The sequence below is a fragment of the Rosa rugosa genome, chromosome 2 (genome assembly GCF_958449725.1).
Source record: "Rosa rugosa chromosome 2, drRosRugo1.1, whole genome shotgun sequence".
Taxonomy (NCBI): domain Eukaryota; kingdom Viridiplantae; phylum Streptophyta; class Magnoliopsida; order Rosales; family Rosaceae; genus Rosa; species Rosa rugosa.
In genome coordinates this window covers 24,536,958-24,557,170 of record NC_084821.1, presented here as the reverse complement: position 1 = coordinate 24,557,170, position 20,213 = coordinate 24,536,958, and the positions used below count along the sequence as shown (strand labels likewise).

Below are 20,213 nucleotides of genomic sequence, written 5' to 3'. Positions count from 1 at the left end.
CTACTAGGTTATGGGTGACAAAAGAAAGCATTGAAAAAGAATAATACCTAGCTTCTGTAAACATGGCATTTACTGCTTGTCATAAAGTCTGTGAATTGCCTACACCAGCTACAACCAACAAAGATTTAACTGCAAAAGCTCATTGCCAAAAATAAATAAAAAAATTAACAAATAAACTGCAAAAGCTCGGTGGTATGCTAGATATGCAATTCAAACTACGTGAGCACTTTTTGGTTTGATCGGTAGATGTAAGTTTTTTTTTTTTTTTTGATTAAATAGAACTTATGTAAGTTAGAGTTATATACGTTAAATGCATATGAAAATTTCCCCACCTAAACACAAACTGACAGCGTAGAGTGAAGCAGAGATGAGAGGAAGCATTATTGTCCTTACCCAACACAACTAGGTTGTGCGTATCTCGGTGGTTCCACTGGCATCTACCGATCAGTACTTTGTATAGTTTGCCTCCGCGTAAATACAAATTTCATTTGTTTTTACGAAAATTATTCCACGTATCGTAGAGTAATTGTACTGACAGATCTCAACCCTTGATTTCATCTCTAGCTATCGATTCTCATGTCTGCTGACTTGCTCGGTTAGTTCGGTCAATTACGAAATTGTGGTCGTGAATCCGAGGGAGGAGATTCTGTGTAGAAGCGGATGAGTCGGAGTGAAAAAAAACTAGTGAAGAAAGAGGGGGACAAAGAAAGCATCTTTATAAATTTGGGTTTGAGTTTGATTTTGATTTTGATGGGATCCCTTGCCTCCATTACATATATTCTAGTGGCATCTTCTTCTTGGCCCATCGATTATCTGCACAGCCATTACATATGTAATATTAGTTTTGCTACTTCCTACTTGTACTAGCCAATGTGTGTAGTCACCCATTATTTAAGCCCTAGCCCTCTCACTCTGGTCTTGCATGCATATACCTAATGTCTTGGATTAGCATCTCCAAGTTGTGGTTTGAAGATCCACCTTTTGCAACACTATCACGAGCCACTTTTGAAATTGCATCCATTGAGCTCTGAATCTCTCCCCTCTTAAATTCCATCAACATTCTTATCATGGTTTCAATGTCCTTTCTGTCACAGTTTTCTTTCAATCGAAAATCAACCTTCCACTTCTCACTAAAAGTTCTGCTAATGATGTAATGATCCCATAAATTAGGCCAACAAATCATAGGAATTCCTGCTACAATGCTCTCTAGGGTAGAATTCCATCCGCTGTGGGTCAAGAACCCACCCATTGACTTGTGAGACAAGACTTCCTCTTGCGAGACCCAATTCACTATGTACCCTTTTTCTTTTGTCCCAATTTCAAGCTCCATGGGAATCTGGTCTCCATCTAAACCTAAAGTGATTTCGGACTGTACAACCCACAAGAACGGGTGCCCACTGTTGACCAGACCATACCAAAACTCTATGATTTGGGTACGTGTCAAGGTCACTAGGGTTCCGAAGCTGACATAAAGAACCGATTTGGTTGGCTGAGAATCGAGCCATATCATGCAATTTGGATCCACTTTCCAAAGACCGCCGTGTGATGCTAATGATCGCGAGACGTCGCCGATTTGAGAATGTAGGAGAGAGTGGAGAGGCCCGAGAGTGTAAATTTTGGGGAACATGTTGGCCATATGGGATAGACACGGAGCGTCGAGTTCGTTAATGGTGTCGAGGATTAGAGCTAAATCTCGTTTTTGTGTCTGAGTTTGGTGGATGGCGAATTGAAGACTAGGGTGGTGTTGGCATCAGTTTGTTAGGTTTTCTGTTTCTTGTTTCCTAAGTTTTCGTTAACCAGGTTTGTTAATAAAGTCCTATTCTTCTGGGAATTGCAGATAAGGTTTAGACTTGTTCAAGTCACCACGTTGTAGGCCGTGTAAAACGTGGTTCTTGTTATTGCTTTGATTTCTTTGAGTTGTAAGGCTATAAAAGCCAACAGTTTGTTTTGAATTGTATAAGCGATTTCTTCAGCAAATCAGTTTAGTGTGATATTGTTTTTGGGAGATCAACAATTGGTATCAGAGCCCCAAATAGGGGCCTGATAAGGAGTGTGAGAGAGGTTTCTGAGTGAAACACGAGAGATTGAGAAGGAGAAACACAGAGTGATTGTGTGTGCAGAACCCGGGGTAGGGTTTTTGAGATGTCGACCTCATCAACAGAGAAGTTTTTGCAAGCATCCATTCCTAGATTTGATGGTCATTATGACCATTGGTCTATGCTAATGGAAAACTTCTTAAGAAGCAAGGAGTATTGGAGTCTGGTAGATGAAGGAATTCCAGTACTAGCTCGAGGGGCGATAGCAACTGAGGCACAGCGAAAAGCAGTGGATGAAGCAAAGCTCAAAGACTTGAAGGTCAAGAACTTTCTGTTTCAAGCAATCGACAGAGAGATTATGGAGACTATTCTTGACAAAGGAACATCCAAAGCCATCTGGGAGTCAATGAAACAGAAGTATCAGGGCTCAACGAAGGTGAGAAGGGCGCAACTGCAGGCTTTAAGAAGGGAGTTTGAGTTACTTGGTATGAAGGAGGGTGAGAAGGTAGACAATTATGTCTCAAGAACCCTAACTGTGGTGAACAAGATGAAGGTACGTGGAGAGCGAATGGAGCAGAATGTGGTAGTTGAAAAAATCCTGAGGTCCATGACATCCAAATTTAATTATGTTGTGTGTTCGATAGAAGAGTCGAATGATCTTACTGCCATGAGCATTGATGAGCTTCATGGGAGTTTGTTAGTTCATGAACAACGGATGCAAGGGTACCAGGAGGAAGAGCAGGCACTAAAAATCACCCATGAAGACAAGGCAGGAAGAGGAAGGGGTAGAGGAATGTTTAGAGGAGGTTGAGGCAGAGGAAGGGGAAGACAGCCTTTGAACAAGGCTATGATCGAATGCTTCAAGTGTCACAAGTTGGGCCACTATCAGTATGAGTTTCCTGACTGGGAGAAAAAGGCTAACTATGCAGAGTTAGATGAGGAAGAAGAGCTCTTATTAATGTCATATGTCGATCTGCATCAAACTAAGAGGGAAGAAGTTTGGTTTCTCGACTCGGGCTGCAGTAATCACATGACAGAGAACAGAGAATGGTTCTCAGAGCTAAACGAGAGCTTTCGGCAGACAGTAAAACTCGGCAATGACACCAGAATGGTTGTTGTGGGAAAAAGAAGTATTCGGTTGCAATTAAATGGCTTCACTCAGGTAATATCAGATGTTTATTATATTCCTGAGCTTAAGAACAATTTGTTGAGCATAGGACAGCTTCAAGAGAGAGGGTTAGCCATTTTAATTCAACATGGAACTTGCAAAGTATATCATCATAGGAGAGGATTAATCATGCACACTAATATGAGTGGGAATAGGATGTTTTATTTGTTAGCTTCTATGGCACCAAAAGCTTCTGCATGTTTTCAAGTTGAGTCAGAAAATGAGTCTCATCTTTGGCACAATCGATTTGGGCAGTTGAACTACGAGGGACTAAGAATGCTTTCATATAAGAAGATGGTTGATGGACTGCCCTTTCTCAAGACTCCGAAGAAACTATGCACAGATTGCTTAACCGGCAAGCAGCACAGGGATTCTATGCCGAAAAAGAGTTTGTGGAGAGCATCAAACAAGCTTCAACTCATGCATGCAGACATATGTGGACCTATCAAACCGGCTTCAAACAGTAACAAGAGGTATACCTTAAGTTTTATCGATGATTTTACTCGTAAAACTTGGATTTACTTCTTACATGAAAAGTCAGAGGCATTTGCTGTGTTTAAAATTTTTAAAGTTTGTGTTGAAAAGGAAATTGGTGCGTATATAACCTGTTTGAGAACAGATAGAGGTGGTGAGTTCACCTCAAATGAGTTTGGAGAATTTTGCAAGGCTCAAGGCATAAGCAGACAGTTGACTGCAGCTTACACTCCTCAGCAAAACGGAGTTGCTGAGAGGAAGAACAGGACAATAATGAACATGGTACGGTCTATGTTGGTTGAGAAGCAAGTTCCCAAAGTGTTTTGGCCCGAAGCTGTGAGATGGAGTGTGCATGTCCTTAATAGATGTCCTACAATAGCTGTGCAAAACAAAACTCCAGAAGAAGCATGGAGTGGTGTGAAACCAACAGTGGAGTATTTCCGAGTCTTTGGATGCGTAGCTCATGTCCACATACCAGATCAGAAAAGGAGCAAGCTGGATGATAAGAGCAAAAAGTGTGTTTTGTTGGGGGTAAGCGATGAATCGAAGGCCTATAGACTGTTTGATCCAGTCTCTAAGAAAGTAATTGTTAGCAAAGACGTGGTGTTTGAAGAAGGAGAAAGCTGGAATTGGAGCAGAACCGAAGAAGAATGCAAGCTAGACATTTTAGAATGGGGAGATGATGAAGATGAGTGTGACACCGAGGAGGAGACAGATCAAAATGAAGAAGTAAACAATGGTGCAGACCCAGGCAGTTCAAGTAACAACCCTGACGAAGCTGGTTCACCTCCAAATGAGCCAAATAATAATGATCAAGAGGCTTTAGCTGAAGGGAGGGATAAGAGAAATACAAAAGAACCAGTTTGGATGGCAGATTATGAAACCGGAGAAGGTTTGTCTGATGAAGATGCTTTGAATGCAATGATGATGGTGACTGAGGATGATCCATTTACATTTGAGGAAGCCGTCAAAAGCAAGAAATGGAGGGACGCAATGGTGGCAGAAATTGAATCGATAGAGAAGAACAAGACATGGGTATTGACTGATTTGCCAAGTGGAGTAAAGCCAATTGGGGTTAAGTGGATTTTCAAGACCAAACTTAACGAGAATGGAGAGATGGACAAGTTCAAAGCAAGGTTAGTGGCAAAAGGGTATGCGCAGCGTTACGGAGTTGATTACACCGAAGTGTTTGCTCCGGTGGCAAGACTTGATACTATTCGTTTGATACTTGCTATGGCAGCTCAGTTTAGTTGGGTTGTTTTCCAGTTAGACGTGAAGAGCGCCTTTCATCATGGTGAGCTCAAAGAGGAGGTGTTTATACAGCAGCCTGTTGGTTTTGTAAAGAAAGGTGAAGAGGGCAGAGTTTACAAGTTGAGAAAGGCATTATATGGCCTTAAGCAAGCGCCGAGGGCATAGTACAGCAAAATAGAAGCTTACTTTGTTGGAGAAGGTTTTGAGAGGTGTTCTTGTGAACACACATTGTTTACAAAGTCAAAGGAAGGAGGTAAACTTTTAATAGTGAGCCTTTATGTTGATGACTTGATATATACTGGAAATGATAAAAGCATGTGTGATGAGTTTAAAAGTTCAATGATGTTGGAATTTGATATGTCCGATTTGGGGAGAATGAGGTACTTCCTCGGAGTTGAAGTTGTGCAGAGTTCAAGTGGAATTTTTATATGTCAAAGAAGATATGCTCGTGAAATTCTAGCCAGGTTTGGCATGGAGAACAGTAATGCAGTGAAAAATCCCATCGTTCCAGGCACAAAATTGTCGAAGGATGAGGAAGTGGTCAAAGTTGATTCAACCATGCTCAAACAAGTAGTTGGCAGTCTCATGTACTTGACTGCGACTTCGGCCCGATCTGATGTATGGAGTAAGTCTGATTAGTAGATTCATGTCTTGTCCAACAATGGCTCATTGGCTTGCAGCAAAACGGATATTGAGGTATGTGAGAGGGACAACGGAGCTAGGCATTCTCTACAAGAAAGGTGGGAGAACAGGTCTTGTGGCATACACTGATAATGATCTCGCCGGCGACCTGGATGATCGGAGAAGCACCTCTGGTTTTGTGTTCTTGCTTGGTTCTGGAGCAGTTTCGTGGTGCTCTAAAAAACAACCGTTAGTGACTTTGTCTACCACCGAGGCTGAGTATATAGCAGCTGTACTTTGTGCTTGTCAATGTGTTTGGCTTAGAAGAGTATTAGAAAAGCTTGGTCTTAAGGAAAAGAAAAGCACTGTGATTGAATGCGACAACAGCTCTACTATACAATTGTCCAAGAATCCGGTCTTTCATGGCAGATGCAAACATATTGATGTAAGGTTCCATTTTCTGAGGGATTTGGTGAAAGATGGAGTGGTTGAGTTGAGCTACTGTAATTCGCAGATTCAAGTTGTAGACATAATGACGAAGCCTCTCAAATTGGAACAGTTTCTGAGACTTCGTAGCATGCTTGGAATGATTAAAGCTTCAGAGGTAAACTAAATGCTGTTGCATCTAGTTTAAGGGAGGGAATGTTGGCATCAGTTTGTTAGGTTTTCTGTTTCTTGTTTCCTAAGTTTTCGTTAACCAGGTTTGTTAATAAAGTCTTATTCTTCAGGGAATTGCATATAGGGTTTAGACTTGTTCAAGTCACCACGTTGCAGGCCATGTAAAACGTGGTTCTTGTTATTGCTTTGATTTCTTTGAGTTGTAAGGCTATAAAAGCCAACAGTTTGTTTTGAATTGTATAAGCGATTTCTTCAGCAAATCAGTTTAGTGTGATATTGTTTTTGGGAGATCAACAGGTGGCTTGACTGTTTTACCCTGCAAAATCCAGGTAAATCTACACGTTGTAGAAGGCCTTCCATTCCGGGGACGCCAGTGATTTCCACATCCATGTTGTCATCTGTTCATCAAACATTATATGATATGTTTAAAGTTAATCAAGTAAGTTCAAGTAAACTATTTATTATTGGTGAATGATTAGTCTTGTATCCCAAATGATCGTATTCAAATAAACTAAAAAAGTTGGTCACCTGGGAAAGGAAGCTGGCCTTGTTCGATGAGGTTGGGGAGACAAAGACAAGTCCACAAGTAAGGAGCACAAGCAACATTATAACTAAGTATGGGCAGCCCCAACTCTTCTGCAACATCAAAGGCGAAAGTCGCAAGTCCATATGTTATAATACATGTTGGCGGTGGCAACGCACAACCGTTGGGCTTAAGGGATGGCTGGAGCAGCTCCTTAAAATGAGGCTTAATTGACGTCTTCAATGCGATCAACAACTCGCTGCTCAAAGTGCGTGGGTGGTCATCGGGGAGACCGTCCAAGATGGACTCGAAATGGAGGGTGGGGAAGTGGGCGGAGAGGGCAGGGAGGTCCGCTAAGCGGTTGTGGTTGTGGCGGGTGTTGACGAAGGTGACGTGAAGGCCTGCATCGCAGAGAAGCTCTGCTAAGCATAGCAAGGGTTTGATGTGGCCTTGTAGTGGTAATGGAAAGATCACTATATGAGATTGAGATTTCTCCATTGAGTTAACGAGCTTCTGAAATCACTTTTACATTCGATTCCTATGGCTTGCTGCTTTTAAGTTTGTAGGTACTAATGCTTTTTTGTCAATGTCTGTAAAATTTTACCACGTTGGTCAATGTCTCTTACCGTTCAACTTTGAGGAAAAGGAGCGTCAATAATATTTGTGGTGCAAGAACTTTTTTTTATCAAAAGGAACTTCATTAATAATGAATAAATGACAACGGATTGTGAAACAACTATAAATAACAGTTCACCAATATGGCGACTAATACAAGATAGTTGATCCAACTAGAGTTCACAATGGAAATCCATATTGACAGACTGATGGAGCCAAGCAGGCCCTGACTCCAAGCAAAGCAAAGGCTAACTAATTTTTAACGCCTCTTTTGCTAGCCGGTGAGCAACTTTATTGTCTTCCAGTTTCACAAAGTGGCTACTACAAAAAGGAACAGTCTGTAAAGACCTAATGATCAACAGAGACCCTCCGGTCAACTGACAATAGAAGACTTATAATGATGCATCCTAGTAATTCCACTGTCATTTTCCAATTTTCAAATATTGAGATTTGTCCTTTAATAATTGAGAATTGATTCTTACATCTGAAAAATGATTTCAAAACAACTGTATAATTCAGAAATCATCCAAAAACGCTGCATCATAATTTGCAAATTGAGTACAAATTCCACATGAATCCAAAATTAAGCATAGGATCCTTAATTATGCAAGCATAGTAAACAGTTAAAGAACGACCCTACAGCTCACACCACTACAATTCTTAACAGTAGCCACATTCATGATTCGTGGGTATAAGGGTCAAAAGGCGGCCACTTTCTTTGATGTCAGTGCTCTGTGGAGCCGTGGTTATAGAGAAGAAAAATACTTCCGTGGGGGTGCCACGTGGTGGGGGCCGTGCGGCCCTCTAATCAACTTTCTCTATTTTTTTTCACTTTTCCGAAACTGTCCCTATTTTTAAATATAAAATACCCAAAATACCCTCCTGCTTGGGGTATGATTGGCCCTCCCCACAGCCACGTGGTGCGGGTGCCCTACCAAAGAATTCCTCTATAGAGAAAGTGAGAAACTGAGAAACATGTCACATTTACCAAATCGAATCTGTTCGTGGGTCTGTTCAGTTCGACTTTTGGAGGGGCTCACCTCTATTCTCGTGACAGCTTTTGCTATATTCCTATTGTCCTTTATCCACCACTATAAACATCCGTGACATCCAATTTCCATTCATATAATAATTTAACAAATCTCCATTGAATTTTAACCAGAAAAGAAGATAATAAAATTACCCACTTGATCCCAATAGTACGTACTGTTATCACACACAAGAAGTTCTTTACGCATCCTCAGGAACGGAACATTGCTAAGATAATGGGAAACCTCTTACCTCTGAAGTACAGATGGAGAAAAAAAAAATCAGCACATATAAATAGAAAACGAATAATTAATCATTGAGGTATGAACTACGACAACTCACAGAGGAATCTGGGGCTTGATTTGGAACACTCTTCAAAAGTATTACAACCACAGCCAAAGTTTTGTGGACTTGTGATCGATCATGAAACATAACAACTTGTCAAATTTCCTATAGTCTCTTACCCTACAGTCTCATATACTACAAGTGTGTTCGAATGAGTTGAAAACAAGTTAAAATCAAAAAGAAAATACAACAATGCAATTGCCAATGAACATAGCACTAGGAACTAGGAAGTAACAATCAAATTTACTAATCAATTATCAATGTGAAAACAACAATGAACAGAGACAATCCACGTTTTTATAATTCTTCAAAGATCCCCAAATAGAGGAACCCGCAGAGATATTTTGGCTCCTTCACATGGTGGAATTCACTTGGAAAATAAAATTTTCCATAGTAATGGACGGGTCCATAAACATGTATGGGTTTAAGAACTGCAACAGGGGGTTACAACAAAAAGCTCCATCATGTAATATGGGATTCGGATCAAATTAAGAGACTTCATGCAGCAATTCAACATTGCTAGATGCAGTAGTATTTGTAGAGATTAGCAGTACTAAGAAAGATACAAGATTGGTCTCCTTACGAAAACCCAATTCAAAGTCGCACATTTCTCCATCTCAAATCAATAGAAATTCAAACCCAGAAACTATACCTGATCGCCGATGAGAGAAGAGGTTGGCAGTGGGTTTTTACAGCCAAACAATACAACCTGCAAGCATCAATTACAAAACAAAAACCAAGATCAAAACCCAAAACAGAAATAAACCCAAAAAGTCAATTCATAATCAAAACTCACAAAAGGGAAAAGAAATTACTAACACAAACAAAAGACACAATTTTTTCAAATTTACAGCCAAATCGAAGAAATCGCAATATGACAGAAGAAAAGATTAGAGATAAAGTAGTTATGAAATTGATCAGATCCATGTGTGAACCAAAGTGCAGATAGCATGAAAAAGAGAGGAGGAGAGATCTGCTGGGTCGTTGGAAACGCATGGCGTTGCGAGGGTCGCGGGGGGAGGGGAAGAGAGAGCAACATTTATTTACCAAGACCAACGTAAAAAGTGTGGGAGTCGTTGTTTGCATCTTCATACTACAATCAGATTGATGCCGGTTGGTTGCTAAGGTCATCTACTGTCAAAAGATGATCTTACAAATGAGCTCAAACACATTGTATGAGCACTGACCATAAGGTGAATGTGAAAGATTTCTCCAAATATTTCATTGACTCAGAAATTACTCTACCGGAGTCGGGCTCTTTGATCCGAGTCACGTGGATGTATGGCACACCCTATCATGGGGAGAAGGAAGTTTTCTGGAATAGCTGGTTTAACAAGAGGAAAAGGGATGGATGCCCTTGGATGGTGATAGGGGACCTGAATGAGTTGCTTTTTCTTCATGAACGTGAAGGAAGCAACCCGGGGAACCCGACTAGAAGGAGATACTTAGAACGATTTACTGCCTCAAACTGCCTCATAGATGTTGGTTTCAAGGGGCAGAAGTACACCTGGGCTCGAAAAGAAAATGGTATTGTTGTGTTACACGAAAGGATTGATCGTGCTTTTGTTTGTGAAGACTGGCTTCTTAGCTGGCCGGAATCCGGTGTCACCCATCTTGCAAGGATGGGATCGGACCACATTCCGATCTTGTTTACTTCCAATCCACAATTGAGAATGAGGAGGGCCCAGTTCAAATTCGAGGCCCAGTGGGCTGAAGAGGAGGAATCACATTTAGTCATAAAAGACAGTTGTGATTGTGATGCCAATAATTAGGACTGTCACTCTGTCGGTTCGAATCGGTTATAGGTATTACTAACTTCAAAATCAAAGCTTTCAGTTTCAAAATTGAGCTACCAATTACCAACCAAACTTTTCGGTTTTTAACCATATCTACCAAATTCGGTATTTCGGTTTTCGGTATTACCAACTTTAGAACAATTAATTCTTGGTAATAGAAATTAGAATGAACAAAACTAGGTTCTTCAATTTTATAGTCATAAACTTTGTATTCATCTACTAATTATAGCTTTCTTTTGTATATATGACATCAAGTTTTAGCCATTTTCAATAAAACTAGGTTATTTAACCATCTTTGATTAGGTTACTTAAAATACATGTACTTTTAATGTAGTATATGTAGTAATGTTCATACTATTATGAAAATTTTTATGTTTATTTCTTAACATACATATGTATGTGTATTGAAAATCACAGTATATAAAGTTAATATTTAGATAATCGGTAAATTCGGTATTTACCAAAACCAAACCAAATTTTTCGGTAATTTTCAATTTCGGTTTTATCGGTCTCGGTTACCAAAAAGTCGGTTTACCAAACCTAAAACATCGGTTGGTATTCGGTCGGTTTGGTAATTACCAAACCAAGTGGCAGCCCTACCAATAATTCAAGTTTATCACAATGGGAGAAGAACCTGAACAAATGTAGAGTTAATCTAAGGAAGTGGAGTAGAAAACGTTTCCCAAGGTGCAATAAGGAGGAGATAAAAGCTTGTCTACTCCAACTGGAGAACCTACAGTTGGAGAAGCCTCTCAGCAGTGATCGTGAACAAGCTGACATTGAGGCAAAACTGGGTACCCTATGGCTCAAGGAGGAAAAATATTGGCACCAACGGTCGAGGGTCAATTGGCTGAAAACTGGGGACTCAAACACAAGGTTTTTTCATCTGTCTACTTTACAGAGAAGGCAGCAGAACCACATCCTTAAAATCCAAGATGTTGATGATGTTTGGATCACCAGGGAGAAGCAAATCAGATTGGCCTTTGAATCCCACTTTAAATTGTTGTTCCAGGGAGCGGGCCAAAGAGCTTGGGGCAATGTTTTCCAGGGTGTCTCCCCGGTAGTTACGGAAGAGATGAATGATAACCTATCAACTCCTCTCTCGCTGGATGAGGTAAAGGAGGCGGCAATGCAGTTAGGGGCTCTGAAGGCACCGGGACCAGATGGTTTCCCGGGGATTTTCTATCACAAATATTGGCTTTTGGTGAATGAGGTTGTTTTCAACTCTTCTAGAGAGTTCAGGGAGGGACAGGCCAGCTTACAGAGATTGAACCAAACCCACATTGTCTTAATCCCAAAGGTCCCAAATCCTGAGAAAACCACCCAATTCAGACCTATTAGCATATGCAACAATTCCTACAAGATTCTAGCGAAAGTGTTGGCTAATCGCTTGAAAACCATACTACCCTCATTAATATCCCCAAACCAAAATGCCTTTGTCCCGGAAAGGCTAATCCAAGACAACATATTGCTAGCCCATGAAGCCTTCCACTACTTAAGGCTAAAGCGTGAGAGTGGAAATCACGAGTATGGACTCAAACTCGATATGAACAAAGCCTACGATCGAGTTGATTGGGATTTCGGCTGGCACTTTGCCGAGAAGATTATGTTCTTCTTCGTCGACGGTAAATTCTATTCTCTTCATGGTATCACCTCTTGGCGTAATGACATTGACAGCACTGATATCATGGCTATAGTCAACCCAGACCAACTTGACCCATTCACCAACACTGAGCCCACTATGGCCCAATCTGATGGTCTCCCACAATGCATCACCAACTTGTTAAGTGTGTTCAGTGATTTGTATGAACCTCCTATTGGGCTTCCCCTTTCCAGGCCCACTGATCACAGGATCTGCCTACTTCCCAACTCTGGGCCAGTGAATGTACGGCCCTATCGCTACCCCCATTCACAGAAAACAGAGCTAGAGGCCCAAGTCAGAGAGATGCTTTCAGCTGGTATGATCAAGCCCAGTTTAAGCCCATATTCATCACCCGTTATTCTTGTTAAGAAAAAGGAAGGTTCATGGAGGTTTTGTGTTGATTATAGAGACCTCAATGCTATCACGGTTAAGGATAGAATTCCAATACCGATTGTCGATGAGTTGCTCGACGAATTACATGGGGTTCGTTACTTTTCCAAGTTGGACCTCCGATCGGGCTATCACCAAATACGTATGCACCAAGATGACATTCCAAAAACTGCCTTCAGAACACATGAGGGGCATTTTGAGTTCATTGTGATGCCATTTGGCCTAACAAATGCACTGTCGACATTTCAAGCATTGATGAACACCATATTCAAGCCTTTTCTCCGTAAGTTTGTCCTCGTTTTCTTCGATGACATTTTGATTTACAGCCCGGATTTAAATTCACATGTTCCACTTCTACAAGTTGTTTTTAATTTGTTACGGACTAACAATCTCAAGGTGAAATTTTCAAAATGTTCATTTGCTCAAATTCAAGTACAATATTTGGGCCATGTGATATCCGAACAGGGTGTGGCTGTTGACCCAAGTAAAATACAATGCATCATGGATTGGCCTAGGCCCAAAACAATTAAAGGGTTACAGGGCTTCTTGGGCCTTGCAGGATACTATAGGAGATTTGTGCCTTACTTTGGTGTAATTGCCCAGCCACTTAATGACCTGCTAAAGACAGATAAGTTCCACTGGTCACCACAAGCTGAGCAAGCATTTGATAGCCTCAAAACCGCCATAACTTCGGCCCCAGTGCTGGCTTTACCTGATTTTAACAAGCCATTCACAATAGAGGCAGATGCAAGTGGCCTCGGAATGGGTGCAGTCCTCTCACAAGAAAAACATCCGGTGGCATTCCTCATTAAGTCATTCTCTCCCAAGCATCAAGCCATGTCAACCTATGATCAAGAAATGTTGGCTATCATGTTTGCGATTAACAAATGGAGACCATATTTATTGGGCAATTCATTCAAAATCCTCACAGATTATCAAACATTGAAACACCTTCTGGACCAAAGGATTTCTACACCAGCACAAGTGGTTAGCTAAACTACTTGGTTACAACTACACAATTGAGTACAAGCCAGGGAAGTTGAACACAGTACCAGATTTGCTCTCCAGAAAGCATGAGCTTATGGCCATTCAAACTGTTTCAGCCCCCATCTTTGACAGTGTGCAATTAATTGATCGTGCATGCATGTCCGATCCAGAGGCCAAGTTTATCATTACAGCTTTATCACAAGGCCAGCCAACAAGAAAAAAAATTTCATTGCAAAATGGGAGACTAATTTACAAGAACAAAATTTATGTTCCTGCTACCTCTGAATGGCACACAAAAATCCTACATGAGTACCATTCATCCCTCCAAGCAGGTCATTCTGGATATCTACGAACACCAGTACGATTGGCTTACGAACACTAATACTATTGGCTCGAAATTTCGCTTGACCTGGATTGAGAAAGGACGTAAAACTGTTTGTGGCATCTTGTGACCAGTGTCAGCGGCAAAACTATGAAGCAATTCATCCTCCTGGGTTGCTTCAACCTCTGCCAATTCCGGAGAACACTTGGGAAGACATTTCAATGGACTTTGTGGAACGTCTCCCACATTCTCACGGGTACAACTGTATAATGGTGGTAGTAGATCGTCTATCAAAGTTTGCCCATTTCATCCCTGTCTCCCATCCATTCACTGCACCACAAATTGCTGACACCTTCATGAAGGCAATCTTTAAACTTCATGGGATGCCCAAATCGATTGTCAGCGACAGAGACCCAATCTTTCTGAGCCAATTCTGGACGTCCTTCTTCAAGCTACAGGGCACCAATCTTTGCCATAGCTCCGCTTATCACCCTGAATTAGATGGTTAATCCGAGATTGTAAACCGCTCATTGGAGCATTACCCTCGCTACTTCGTCTTTGATAAGCCATCTTCTTGGAAGGATCTCCTCCACTGGGCAGAGTGGTAGCACAACACCACTTACCACTCCACCATCAAGATGACGCCTGGCCTTTTCAGGCAGTCTATGGCCATCCTCCTCCCGCTGTCTCGATGTATATCCCTGGAACCACCAATGTTGCTGCTGTGGACAAAACATTCCAAACTCGGGACCAACTGCTTCTCAATCTGAAATCACACATGGCTCAAGCACAAAACAGGATGAAGCAGTATACAGACAAGGGGAGAACATAACGTGAATTCAAAGAAGGCGACTGGGTCTTTCTCAAGCTGCAGCCATACAGGCAAAAATCCCTTGTGCATCGCCCTTCCCACAAGTTGTCCCCAAGATACTATGGGCCTTTCCAAATTGCAGCAAAGATTGGCATAGTTGCATACCGTCTAAAATTGCCATCACACTCCAAGCTGCACCCAATCTTCCATGTTTGCCTTCTGAAATGAAGAATTGGTGATGGTCTTCCAATTTCAACCACCTTACCTCCATTTGATGACAAGGGGGAAATCTTGTGGAAACCTTCAAAGGTACTGGATATGGGGTTTCGCACCAGAAAGAAGCACAAGATTACAACTTGGTTGGTTCAATAGGAAGGCATGCCAGAATCTGATGCCACATGGGAGGATGCCGACATGATCGCCTCAAAGTTTCCAGAGCTCCTGAGGACAGGCTCTTTCTAAGGGGGCGGCAATGTTGAGGACACCCCATCAACCCTTCTTCTCTTTCTAGTTAGGCCCAACTATATTACTATGTAGCCCACTTAATTATATCTCTTTTGATTGTCCAGCTATATTTGTGGTCCTATGACACGTGCTCATCATCTGTAATGTCAAGGACAAGTCTTCAACTTTATATGTTGTACTCCTCTGCCTTTGTGGCTATGCTATGATGAATGAAATGTTTTCTTAATTAGGTTGCTCTCTATTTCCTTTCAATTTATATGTTCTTCTGTTCAAGCCCCAACACATTGATAGAGAGCATTTACCTACACTCATGCCAGAATTTAGATCCCCTTCCAATAATTTATTCTAGTAGTATTATACAATCTAATATGGTTTTAAGTTTTAACATTCCACTTTAACAAAGGCTTCTTAATAAGGTAACTGTGGTACGTGCCCAATACAAACACAGACGCTCCCTCCATAACATTCTATACTAATTGCAATGAACAAACCATACTAGTAAGATGATGATGCTGAGCATTGGTCAGCCTGGTGACATTTTGGAAAGTAGAATCAATATCATCCATTGTAAACAAATCAAACTATGAAAACTTGCTGCAACTTAATTACACAAAACTCAATCAGTATTTTCTAGAAACACCTAGTCTGCACTCACACATAAACACAACTCTACGCATACCTTGTGCAATAGGGGCGTCTCCTTATTCAAATCTCCCTCTCAAATGCTTACCCTCCTGCAAAACACAGCCACAAATCAATCACAGCTTATTTCTTCAGATTATAGGGTCAATTCTTGAAAACAAAGTTGGGCTTATAAAACATTGCTTTGTTTGACAGAACCCCAAAATTTTATCAAAAACAGAGAACTATTCAAATTGCCAACTAATTAAATAGCTTATATGGCACTAATACAGCTCAGACTAAAACCACACGAAGAAAAAAAAAGATAAAAAAATGTGAAAAACGCATACCATGAAAGGAAAGACCAAACATGTTTGAGGGATAGAATATACTGATATTGTTAGAGACACACTGAAACACTTTCTTACATGACTTTTAGACTATGTCAAGCCTTAAAATTCTTCTGGCTTTAAGGATTATAAAGCCTCAAACTTGAAAATCAGCTCCAACTCTGAAACTAAATCAAACATAGAAATGTTTTACATGAACAACAATTTTCTACAATAGTAAAGAAAGTGATGATTTCAGCTTAAAAACATCAAAACTATCAAGAAAACCCTATAACTGAAATCAAAACACAAAAGACGATTGGGACACATGCAAAAGATAATCATCACAACCCATAATTTATCATATACAGAACTGAATCTGGAAAAAGAATTTTCCGTCACAATTTGATGGAGAAGAGCAGTCCACACCTTGTTCTCTCCCTGTGCAAGTCCAGCAAAAAAGCAGAACTGCAATTTTTAAGAAAAATACTCAATCACCCACAAAACCAAAGCCATATGCACAAACCAAAACCAAAGATTCAATTTTGAAGAACCCAACGATCAATTACTAAGAATTGAAAAAGTTTACCTCAGAATTGGAAGTATTGTCGGCGCCGGACCAGGATTTAGCAGACTTCAGAAGAACGAAAACATGCAAAAAAAACTCTGCTCCTCTCTCTCGATCAATAAATAATGACAACTGAAAAGAACAAAGCGGTGCTAAAGAGAATTCCATGGCAGACCCAGTATTCGAAGAAAGCACTTTTCTCTTTGTCGATCAATATTTCTCTCACTCTCTCTCAAATCCACGTTTCCTATCTCTCTCTCTTTCTGTCTGACTCCCACTCTCACCGTAGAGGTAAAAGAAACAGAAGATGCACAGCTATCACGATAGGTGTTACGTCTCAAACCTAAATTTACCGGTTTACTAGTCATTTAGACGGTAAACGATAATTACTTTCACTTTTTATTTTGTTCGATACTTTTAGTAGCCCTAAAAGTTGACTTTTTGTTTGGATCAGTTTTTGAGAAAATTCCTTCATAAAAATCGTAGAGGACGTTAAACCGAGTCCGTGCATATCTGGTGCGTAAAAATCAGAGTTTGTATGTGAAAGTTATAAGCGAAAAAGTAAAGTTACTGTTCATGGTAATTTTGTATAAAAAGAGAAACTACGTTTTCAAATCCGAAAACCCACCCCCCTAGATTAACTCTCTCTCTCCTGGTTCATCGTCGGAACTCCGCCGTCCGACCACCTCACGACGCGCCACTAGTCTTGATCAACGCGTCTCCTCCTCCTCGACACACCTGTGGTGGTAGATCATCGCATCGTGGCCAAAGAAGAGCGAATTGAGGCTTTGAAGTTCACTGTAGCAGTGGGAGGTCAACGCCGATATCTCCTGGTTCCGGCCACCTCCGGCGACAAAACCAATCTTGCTCAACGCGCCTTGAGACACACTTGAAACCCTCCAAGCCTTTTGCAGCAAATTAAAGCGTGGAGGAAGAATTGAAGGTTTGAATTTTTCTTCACTGTAGCAAATCGGGGTTTTACTGTTGGGCTTGATTTCCAGCCATTCTAGATGTTTTCTGACTTTGTGGTAATTGAGAAAAATGATTGGATTACTAAGTTGTTCGTGCTGGTAAAATTTGGTGGCCCGGTGTGAAGTTGGCTTGCGGCACGTGGGCCGCCACTCACTACTAGAATTATGCCATCAGACATCACCACTATTCACTACAACAAAAAACATCATTTGCGAGAAACAAATTCTTCGCTAAAAACAGACATTTCGTCGCGGAAGTACTTCTGCGAGGAAATTCTTTTCGTCGGAGAATGCTCGTCAAGAAAAGATTCAGCGACGAAAAAACAATGTCCTCGTCAAACCCTTTCCGTGATGAAATCTATTTGTCTCGCTGTTATTCTATAGCGACAATTTCTTTCCTCGCTCAAACCCATACTTTTTTCTCGTTAAAAAAGTTTAACGATTAGAAAATAGTCGTTAAATATATTTTCCGACAAACTAGATTTCGTCGCGAAATTAATTATTTCCTTGCCAATGATAACTAAAATTAAAAAATCTAAATAAATAAAATATTTAAACTACTTTTTCTGCGACGAATTTTCGTCGTTATAAGCTTTGGGTGAGGAAGCTTTTTCTCGCTGTAAACTTTTTTTAGCGAGGATATTTTGTTTCATTGTACCATGTATTCTTTCAGCGAGAAAAAGTTTTCTCGTTAATGATACTTAACAACGAGGAATATGTTTTCCATCGGCATTGGAACTACAGTTTTTGGGACGAAAATATCTTCGTCGTTATAAATAGCTTTGGGCAACCAAGTTTTTCTTCGCTATAAACTGTTTTCAGCGAGGAAATTTTGTTTCTTCGTAAAATGTATCTTTTCAATGAGAAAAGGTTTTCTCGATAAAGATACTCAACAATGAGGAATGTGTTTTTCGTCGGTGTAGGGACTACAGTTTTTGGGACAAAAATATTTTCGTCGTTATAAATAGCTTTGGGCGAGGAAGTTTTTCCTCTCTATAAACTAATTTCAGCGAGGAAATTTTGTTTCATTGTAATATGTATCTTTTTCAAGAAGAAAAAGTTTTCTCGATAAAGATATTCAACGAGGAATGTGTTTTCCGTCATCTATTTATAATATTGAGAGAAACCTTATGTTAGGGTTTGGTCGTCATCTATTTATAATATTGATTTTTGTTTTATGTTTTATGTTTTTTTTTTTTGTGTGCCAAGCCAAAAAAGAATATGGTAGGCTTTTTTTTTAGTACCGCCAATTCCCCCCCCCCCCCCCCCCCCCTTAATTATAATTTTTTTCCCACCAAAATCTACAACGATAAAATCGTTATTTCCTTGATAATTGCTTATTTTTTACGAGGAAATAGTTCTAGTAAAAGACGGACTTTTAGCGAGGAAACCATACTTTTGTCGCCATTGAATTTGGCGGGTTTTACATAATTTTCAGCCAAACAAATAACGACGAAATTATTATTTCCTCCCTAATGGTTTCTTTTGATGAGGAAATAGTTCCTCAAAAAAGATGGATTTTTAGCGAGGAAACCATAGTTTTGTCGCTCTTGAATTTGGAGGGTTTTACATATTTTTCCACCAAACAAATAACGACGAAATCATTATTTCCTCCCTAATTGCTTCTTTTGACGAGGAAATAGTTCCTCGTAAAAGACGGACTTTTAGCGAGGAAACCATACTTTTGTCGCCCTTGAATTTGGCGGGTTTTACATAATTTTCCGCCAAACAAATAACGACGAAATCATTATTTCCTCCCTAATTGCTTCTTTTGACGAGGAAATAGTTCCTCGTAAAACACGTGCTTTTAGCGAGGAAACCATACTTTTGTCGCCATTGAATTTGGCGGGTTTTACATAATTTTCCGCCAAAGTAATAACGACGAAATCGTTATTTCCTCCATAATTGCTTCTTTTGACGAGGAAATAATTCCTCGTAAAACACGTACTTTTAGCGAGGAAACCATAGTTTTGTCACCATTGAATTTGGCGGGTTTTACATAATTTTCCGCCAAAGTAATAACGACGAAATCGTTATTTCCTCGTTGAATATTGTTTTCGCGATGAAAACATTCCTCACCCAAGTTTCATATTTCCTCGCTAATAACATGATGATTTAGACGACCAAATTATGGTCACCTTTAGTGATGAACTAAAATATTCATCGTAGAAAGTGGTGTATAGTGAGGAAAATATGTTTCTCGCAGAAAACATAATGACATTTTGTGAGGAATCAAAATATTCCTCGTAAAAAGTGACATTTACTGAGGAAAATAAATTCCTCGCAAAAAACTTAGTCGCTAAAAAGCCTTTCTGTTGTAGTGATTCAATCGGTCGGGATTGCATGAGATGTAAAAAGTCATGCTAACATCGGTTTATGAAATTTCCGATTTCTATTGTTATTATTAACATCGGTCGTCAAATTAACCGATGTCTAAACTTTTGTTCAAAATTTTTTCAAAAATGCAGAGGGACTAAGTTAAAAATTTTAGAAACGCGGGGGACTAAACTTTCATTCCCTCCAACACTTAGACTTTTTTCACTTTGTCTGAAACTTTCAAACCCTAGTTATTAACTCTCACTTTGACTCCAGCGCGTGCCTCCTTCCAAACCCTACTCTCTCCCTCTCTCT

The 20,213-nt window shown here is 40.2% G+C and overlaps 2 protein-coding genes across 2 annotated transcripts; one reads left to right on the top strand and one right to left on the bottom strand.

Annotated features, from left to right (window-relative positions):
• Positions 1-907: 907 nt before the first annotated feature.
• On the bottom strand, positions 908-7,189 carry LOC133730570 (7-deoxyloganetic acid glucosyltransferase-like). The gene is made up of 3 exons (XM_062158134.1): positions 6,697-7,189; positions 6,484-6,566; positions 908-1,705 (listed from the first exon to the last, which is right to left on the bottom strand). The coding sequence occupies exons 1-3, from the start codon at positions 7,187-7,189 to the stop codon at positions 908-910; spliced, it is 1,374 nt and encodes a 457-aa protein (XP_062014118.1).
• Positions 7,190-9,855: 2,666 nt separating this feature from the next.
• LOC133730569 (uncharacterized) lies at positions 9,856-10,452 on the top strand. Its single transcript, XM_062158133.1, has one exon. It carries the CDS (start codon positions 9,856-9,858, stop codon positions 10,450-10,452), a length of 597 nt encoding a protein of 198 aa, XP_062014117.1.
• The last annotated feature ends 9,761 nt before the right edge of the window (positions 10,453-20,213 follow it).

Coding starts and splice junctions, on each gene's coding strand:
- LOC133730570 (XM_062158134.1), bottom strand. CDS start 7,189: ATGGAGAAATCTCAATCTCATATAGTGATCTTTCCATTACCACTACAA. Junction 6,567..6,696: donor AGGCCAGCTTCCTTTCCCAG/GTGACCAACTTT, acceptor TTTGATGAACAG/ATGACAACATGGATGTGGAA. Junction 1,706..6,483: donor ATTTACCTGGATTTTGCAGG/GTAAAACAGTCA, acceptor CACCAAACTCAG/ACACAAAAACGAGATTTAGC.
- LOC133730569 (XM_062158133.1), top strand. CDS start 9,856: ATGAGCACTGACCATAAGGTGAATGTGAAAGATTTCTCCAAATATTTC.